We start from the raw sequence: 8,041 nt of genomic DNA on the forward strand, positions 1-8,041 counted from the left end.
AGCTTTATTGATTAATCAGCTGCCGGACCTTCTCTCGACGGCGCGGTGGTGCTGCAATGAGTGGAAGGCGGGGCGGGGGTGCTTCCGGCAGCTGTGGGGAGATCTGGGCTGCATTAGTGGGTGTTGTTCGTGGAGGCATAGTTTAAAAAACCGGATCAGTGAGTGAACCGGCGAGGCTATGGTTCACTGGTTCAACCACCGATTCATCCAGTTCGACGGTGACAAAAAATCATTATTTTAATTAAAATGTAAGCAAATTTCGGAAAAAATTACCATGAAAGGTATATACAAAGTATATTTCAATATATAATCATAAAACGTTGTGAGTCCAAGGTCACGAGTTTAACTCCACTTGCGGCATTTTTTTTCCCGTTTTTTTTGCCGTTTGGATCATTGCCTCTTTAAAACTGGTGAGATCGTCGGTTCAGGTTTTCTCTGGTCGAAGCATCGAACCAATCCGGCTTTTTAAACTATACATGGAGAGTTTTTTAAAAAAAGCTATACGTGGAGGAGAGAGACAAGGAGCAAGGAAAAGGTGGAGAAGCACGAACCGCTGTGGACCACATATATTCTTGTATTACGTGTTAGGCTGTCGATCCTGAGGACCGGAAGCCCTGATACTCTGGAGGATTTTTTTAAGAACAGTAGTTCTATTGATTAAAAACGGTATTTAAAATGCATAAGCAGGATACTACACTCCTATTAGTGCTGGAGTGTAGTCAATACACATAGTATGCGCACAAGAATGAGCTGCCCCGAGAACTAACCTGAGGTTGGGTGGTTAGGAGGGTAGTTGTACCCCCAGCCCACAGAGTTTAAACTCCAAGTTTGATATCTTTGTGTCTCATAAAGGCGAGATATTCATTCAGTTGGAGGCGATATTCCTTCGACTGCGAGACACCTGTGGTGGCTTCGTCAATTTCAAGATCCAATCCATCGGCTCAGTCTTCCGAAGGTGCTCATAGAGGTAGGGTGTGCGTGTGTGCGTTTATAGGGGTGAGTGTATGCGCGTGCATATGAGCGTCCTCTCAAATAAGAATGAGCTGCCCCGTTGGCCCTCTTACTAACTCGAGTGAAAAAAAAAGTTAAACTCTCTAATCTCTCACATACACTGGAAACGATCGATCTGTTGACGTGTATAAAATAGATTGCCTAGCCCTTTCCATCAGTTCGGACTTTTGGTTCAAGTGGCTAGTGCATGAAGCTTAACATGGTATCAGAGCTCCAGGTCTCGAGTTCAAATCCTAGCTTTCACAATTTATTCTAAAAAAATCCCCATAGCCTCCTCGTCTCCCCGTCACACGTGAGAGGGGGTGTTGACGTGTATAAAGTAGATTGCCTAGCCCTTTCCATCAGTTCGGACTTTTGGTTCAAGTGGCTAGTGCATGAAGCTTAACATGGTATCAGAGCCCCAGGTCTCGAGTTTAAATCCTGGCTTTCCTAATTTATTCTAAAAATTATCTCCTCTCCCCGCAGCCTCCTGCCGTGTGGTCCCGGCCTTCTGCTGCCTCTTTGCCTCTCCTGCCGTATGGTTCCGGCCTTCCTCGCTGCCTCTTTGCCTCTCTACACGTGTTGACTTGTCTTCTCGTCTCCCCGTCACACGTGAGAGGGGGTGTTGACGTGTACAAGTAGATTGCCTAGCCCTTTCCATTTGTTCGGACTTTTGGTTCAAGTGGCTAGTGCAGGAAGCTTAACATGGTATCAGAGCCCCAGGTCTCGAGTTCAAATCCTGGCTTTCACAATTTATTTTAAATTCCCCCGCAGCCTCTTGCCGTGTGGCGTGTGGTCCCGGCGCTGCCTCTTTGCCTACGTGTTGACTTGTCTTCTCGTCTCCCCGTCACACGTGAGAGGGGGTGTTGACATGTACAAGTAGATTGCATTTCCCTTTCCATCAGTTCAGACTTTTGGTTCAAGTGGCTAGTGCATGAAGCTTAACATGTTGACGTGTACAAGTAGATTGCCTTTCCCTTTCCATCAATTCGGACTTTTGCTTCATGTGGCTAGTGCATGAAGCTTAACATGGTATCAGAGCCCCAGGTCTCGAGTTCAAATCCTGGCTTTCACAATTTATTCTAAAAAAAATCCCCGCTGCCTCTTTCCTACCGTGTGTATCCGGCCTTCCGCTGCCTCTTTGCCTCTCTACACGTGTTGACTTGTCTTCTCGTCTTCCCGTCACACGTGAGAGGGGGGTGTTGACGTGTATAAAGTAGATTGCCTAGCTCTTTCCATAAGTTCGGACTTTTGGTTCAAGTGGCTAGTGCATGAAGCTTAACACGATCTTCCAATGCCTGATTTGGTCACATACTTGTGGCCTTGTGGGGATTATCGCCTGTGATAATACACTTGTGCCTAAAGTAGTTTTATGAATGTGCACTTCCCCTTAGCTGTCTTGCAAGGCTTGGGTTGTTTCATACTGTCTACTTAAATTCAGGTTCGGGAATCCTTTTGCATCACTGTCTTGGCAAGGCTTGTGTACAGAATTAGGCATTTGATTCTTCTTGATCCAGATAGGCAGGTGTGATAATAATAATATAATAGCCATTGATTACATCTTAATTAGTGCAAGAATCGGCGAAACACAAACACACAATCGACCACCTAGGCATCTACTGTTGGAGACAAACAGAGCAGCGAGGGAAAAGAAATTAATGTACACGACGGTGAGAATGCAGTCTATGCGGTGGCCTTGCCATTGGTGGCGCCGACGTGGACGTCGTGGTCTCCAATGAATCTGTTCCAGAACCAGTGTCCCTTCCAGACGAGCACCATCTCCTCGATGGGCACCCCCTTAGTCTCCGGCAGGAAGAGGGCGATGAAGACGGTCATGATGACGACCCATCCGGCGAAGAAGTAGAAGAGTCCGAACTTGAGGTGGCAGAGCATGGTGAGGAAGGCCTGCGCGATGATGAAGGTGAAGAGCATGTTGACGGAGACGTTGATGCTCTGCCCCGCCGGCCTGATCTCCAGCGGGAAGATCTCGCTGGGCACCAGCCAGCCGAGGGGCCCCCAGGACCAGGCGAAGCCGGCGACGTAGAGGCAGATGAAGAGCACCACCGCCGCCGCGTAGCCCTTGGGCATGTCCCCGACGCCGCTGGTCCCGAACTTGACGGCGATGAGGGTGCCCACCACCAGCTGGCTCACCAGCATCTGCGAGCCGCCCTGCAGGAACAGCTTCCTGCGGCCCAGCCTGTCGACGGTGAACACCGACACGAGGGTGGCGAAGACGTTGACGAGCCCCGTGATGACGGCGGACATGAGCGACGCGTCGCCCTTGAACCCCAGAGTCTCGAACAGGACGGGGGCGTAGAACATGATGACGTTGATCCCGGTGAGCTGCTGGAAGAAGGGGATCATGATCGCCATGGTGAGCTGCGGGCGGTACTTGCGGTCGAGGATGTTGCGCCACGGGTGCTGCACCAGCTTGGACTCCTCGCTGGCCACCACCAGGTCGGCGTACTCCTCGCTGACGTCCACGTCGCTGCCGCGGATGCGGTTGAGCATGCGGCGCGCCGCCTCAGGGTGGCCACGCTCGATGAGGGAGTTGGGGGTGTCGGGGAGGAAGAGGGAGCCGATAGTGATGATCCCCGCGGGGACGGCCGCCAGGGCGAGGCTGATGCGCCACCCGTACCCGGCCTTGATCTTGTTGGTGCCGTAGTTGATCAGCGCCGCCGCCAGGATGCCGATGGTGATCATGAGCTGGAACCCGATGTTGAGCATGCCCCGGAGCCGCGCCGGCGCCATCTCCGACAGGTACACCGGCACAGACTGCATCAGAAAAGAACATCCATACGAGCTCGTCAGTACCGAAATCACATTCAAATTTGAAACGTGAGCTTTCACTATGTGGCCAGGAAAACAGCCAAGTGTATTTTACTACTTGGTCTTTGTAAATTAAGTTGCAGTTTCTTCAGCGATCACAAAAGGAGATATTTTCTTCCGTCAAAGATTATATTTGTGTAAAATAAGCACCTGTTTTGATTTTGCGTGAGCTAGGCATCAGTTGGTTTTTTTTTTAGGGCTAGGCATCAGTTGGCTGATCCTGCGCAACTAACATTTATGTCCAGCTCATTCGACATTACAGAATCATGGTTGCAGTTTCTTCGACGATTAGAAAGGAAGATAGTTTCTTCCGACAAAGACTATTTGTGTAAAATAAGCAGCTGTTCTGACTTTGGTTTGACGCGTGAGATTCTACATTTGTGTCCAGCTCATTGAACATTACAGAATCATGTTTGCAACATTGGAGAAAACTTACTCCGGCATACATCTAGAGAGTATTGTACTAGCATTTTGCTCGTGTTTAGACAACAAAAGAGTATAAAGACTTGTGGCATTTGGAAATGAAACAAAGTTGTGGGCCGTCTCTCTCTCATGCGGTGAAATTATTGCTAGCGTTTGCCTCGCGTCCTCTATGGCATGTCTCCAAAATAGTTCCTCTCTCGTGTCTTGCAAAAAGTGTGTACTGACGTGAGATGCTAGCTAATAGGCTAATAAGTACTCGTGATATGCTTGCTACTAATACTCCATCCAGGCTATGGCCGTGATGCAGTGCTACTCACGATCGTGATATGCTTGCTACTAATAGACATGCATCGATGAGACCTCCAATTATGCACTACTATTTTCTCCGTTCTAAAACAAGAGTCACAACTTTTTTTTCTAGATAGATATATTTACACTGTAAAATGCATATAGATATATTTGTATCTAAGTAAAATTGTGACACTTTTTTTTGAGTGTTCACCAGGGAGAGCACAAAGGCCCCCACCTTTCATCTGGCGATGGGTGACCCTTTTTACACTTATTTTATAACAGAGGTTAATAAGTGTTGCCATTTTTTTTATAGATATAAATATATTTTCACAACAAAATACATATAGATATGTATGTATCTAAACAAAGTTGTGAGACTTATTTTAGAAAAGCTCCTCCTGCCGCAGCGACCCAGCAAAAAGGCCCACTATCATCGTGCAACAACGTTCCAGGTCGACCCGGCAGATGCTAGTTTCTTTCTTTTGATTTTTCAGGTTCCGCTCTCTTGGCATTTCTGTATACTACTCTTATATTACCGGAAATCCAATTTGGCACTCGGGTGAATACCCTTCCTTCACCCAAAAAAACATATTTCTATTTGCTAAAATATTTCAATAAAAGAATCGCATGTAAATCTCGATAATGTATGTGTGTTCGTATAGTTTCGTGGAAAATCAGTATTTTTTATGGTCGGTGTAAAATGACAAAACATTTCTCACAAAAAAAACTTATTTTTAGCATTAAATTTTGTCTTTTTTACACAACCCAAACGATATGCCGATTTTTCATGGAAAGACTTTATGCGCTCGTAGCATGTGAAGATGTACACTTAAATTTATTGTTTCAAATGTTTTAACATTTTAAAATGTATCAAAGGTGTATTTCAAAATAAAGGGACCATATAAACCCAGGAGCCAAAATATCACTCCCCTATATTACTTGCTATATATGCGTTGCTTTCTTGCTTGCTTCGTCAGCACATGACTTGCTCTGAAAGCGATGCCATTGATCTAGCGGAGTCAAAGTCGTTGGAGGACTCAAAGAAAGCAATGGCGCATGTGGAAATCCAACTTGCGTGAGCTAGCTGAAAAAAGTTAAGATACGGACATGCATCCACGAATCTCTTGCCGTGGGCTCCTACTTGGTAAACTATATTCTTCGTCTTTTCCTTCACTCAGCCCGTGTGAGTACTCATATCGACATTGCTGGAGGCATTATGTGATGTGCATGCAGGCCTAGCTGTGAAATAATCGCATGACAGCCCGTGATGTGCATTCAGGTTGTGGGGGTTTGCTAAAAAAAAAAACTCATGCCCGGGATTATGCCTTTTTAGCTAGGCGCTAGGTTTAATTAGTTTCACATGCTTGAACAGTTTCTCTACGATAGATCTACGAAAAAAGGAAAGCCCTTTTGCACGTGAACTTCGGATGGAGTACTTGCAACACTATGATCGATCTACAGCTTGCCGGCCGGCCCAATGAATTGATCAACTGAACCAGTGCACCAGCTGCTGCTAAAATGAATAGTGCTTTCGACAGCCCATCCTTGCCGCCTATTCATTCAGTTCAAGATTTAATATGGTGTCCCCTTATTTCGAGCACCGACAGTATTCTGGGTTCTAAATTGAGTGAGTTAATGATAGTACAATTGAGTCCAGAACTCCACATCGCAGCTAGTAGCTAATAGTGACTAGTGAGACGATCAGGAACATGAGAAGAAGTGTCCATGGAGACAAGTAGTCTGCTGCTGCTGGGATAAGCAAAACAACAAGGCAGTCAACCTCAGCTGGGAAGTAAGCATCGTCTATGGACGTACAGCTTGGACTTCGGGGGAGCTAATAGTAGTACTATATAATATCATCTGCCAAATAAACTAGCCTACCAGCTTGGACTTGGCACATGCATATGCATATATATGCTAGTTGGTAGTTGCTGCTCATACAAATTTTCTAGATAGAGACATGGTATTTGTTCATGCGCCTAAAGAATATCATGTTAATCCTTATTTTCAGTCTGAACCTCGTCATCTCTTTTGAAAACTCAGCCGTTGATGTTGATAGCAATGATGGGATATATTTGGACACGCATCATCATTGACGAAATCGCTCTGCTAACAATATAATATTTGTCGATATTAGTTAATCAGTATTCCTCTGTCCCATTGGATGGCTCGACGTTTGATAGCTTTAAATTTACTTATTTTCGTTCGTTTCATTTTGCTAGCACATGTAAATTTACTTGCAGCTATCGTGATCGTGGGTGCTTGGTTGTCAAACCAAACGAGACAGGTCGACAGAGTGGCATCTACGCATAGCAATCAGTTTACTAATGGCATAACTAATTACCTGATTGGCGAAGCCGACGCCGACGCCGAGGAGGATACGGCCGATGATGAGCATGGCCATGTCCTGGGCTGCGCCGTTGAGCGCGGCGCCGACGAGGAAGGTGAAACCTCCGGCGAACATGGACCACTTGCGGCCCACGACGCGGGTGACGGTGGCGGCGAAGAAGGAGGAGACGAGCGCGGCGAGGTAGAGGGAGGAGGTGAAGGTCTGGAGCAGCTGGTTGTCGTACTTGCAGTACTGGTTGGCCGAGCTCGCGCCCTGCTTCTTCCGGTACACCTCCGGGAAGAACTTCTCCAGGAAAGGGTTCATGGACGTAACACCGCCTGATCATGGTTTACAGTAACGATGTCAGTAATTTGCTTGAAGATAAGTAAAGATTATACATGGACTACTTAACCATATGGGAGATGGACGTACCCGAGATACCGATGTCATATCCGAAGATGAGACCGCCGGTGGCGGCGACGACGCAGGTGAAGAAGACGAAGAGGGTGAGCCTGCCGGGGTAGTCCTTCCCGCCGGTGCTCACGACGGCGCCGCCGGCCATGGTCGACTCAGAGAAGTACTACAAGATGTATGTGCACCCAAAATAAGCTACTGAACGTTTGGTACACGAATGTGGTGAGAGCCTGAGAGGAGATGGGGTGGTGAAGCTGCTTATATAGAAGACATAGAACCAGAACGGACTAACAGAGGCAGGCAGGCAGCTGCGTTTCTTTGAGTAATAGCCAACAGCTAGTTTGCGCTGTGCGTGTGGTTTGCAAGCAAGCAGGTCAACTGCCGAGGTGGTGGTCAAATTTATCCCAAATATGTCTGAATGCTGCGTTGGAGGGTTTATCTTAATCCGGCTGGCCGGCCGTTGTGCGGCTGTCAAGTTGATTGCTATGGTTTTGACTTGCTTGATTCGGTTTCCAGCACCGTTGGGGCTGTTTCACATGCGTATACACTCATGGATTGCAGATATATATGCATGATACGATTCGTCCCTAATTAAGAGCTGATCAAGTAGTGCACAAGTTGTTGATGATCTTTCGAAAATATGCTGTTGATGATGGAATAACTAACTTATAATTGTTTAAATTGGTGCAACTTGTCCAAAGAATCGGCCGAATTGCAATCTGAAACAAATCAGAAATACTATATTCATATAGATTCTGGAGATTG

General features: G+C 46.7%; 1 protein-coding gene across 1 annotated transcript; it reads right to left on the minus strand.

The window, feature by feature from the left end:
• Positions 1–2,510: 2,510 nt before the first annotated feature.
• On the minus strand, positions 2,511–7,566 carry LOC124675367 (sugar transport protein MST3). Its single transcript, XM_047211439.1, has 3 exons — positions 7,295–7,566; positions 6,878–7,200; positions 2,511–3,765 (listed from the first exon to the last, which is right to left on the minus strand). The coding sequence occupies exons 1-3, from the start codon at positions 7,422–7,424 to the stop codon at positions 2,674–2,676; spliced, it is 1,545 nt and encodes a 514-aa protein (XP_047067395.1). The 5' UTR covers positions 7,425–7,566; the 3' UTR covers positions 2,511–2,673.
• Positions 7,567–8,041: the final 475 nt, after the last annotated feature.

This window comes from Lolium rigidum, chromosome 7 (assembly GCF_022539505.1).
Source record: "Lolium rigidum isolate FL_2022 chromosome 7, APGP_CSIRO_Lrig_0.1, whole genome shotgun sequence".
In the NCBI taxonomy this organism is placed as follows: Eukaryota; Viridiplantae; Streptophyta; class Magnoliopsida; order Poales; family Poaceae; genus Lolium; species Lolium rigidum.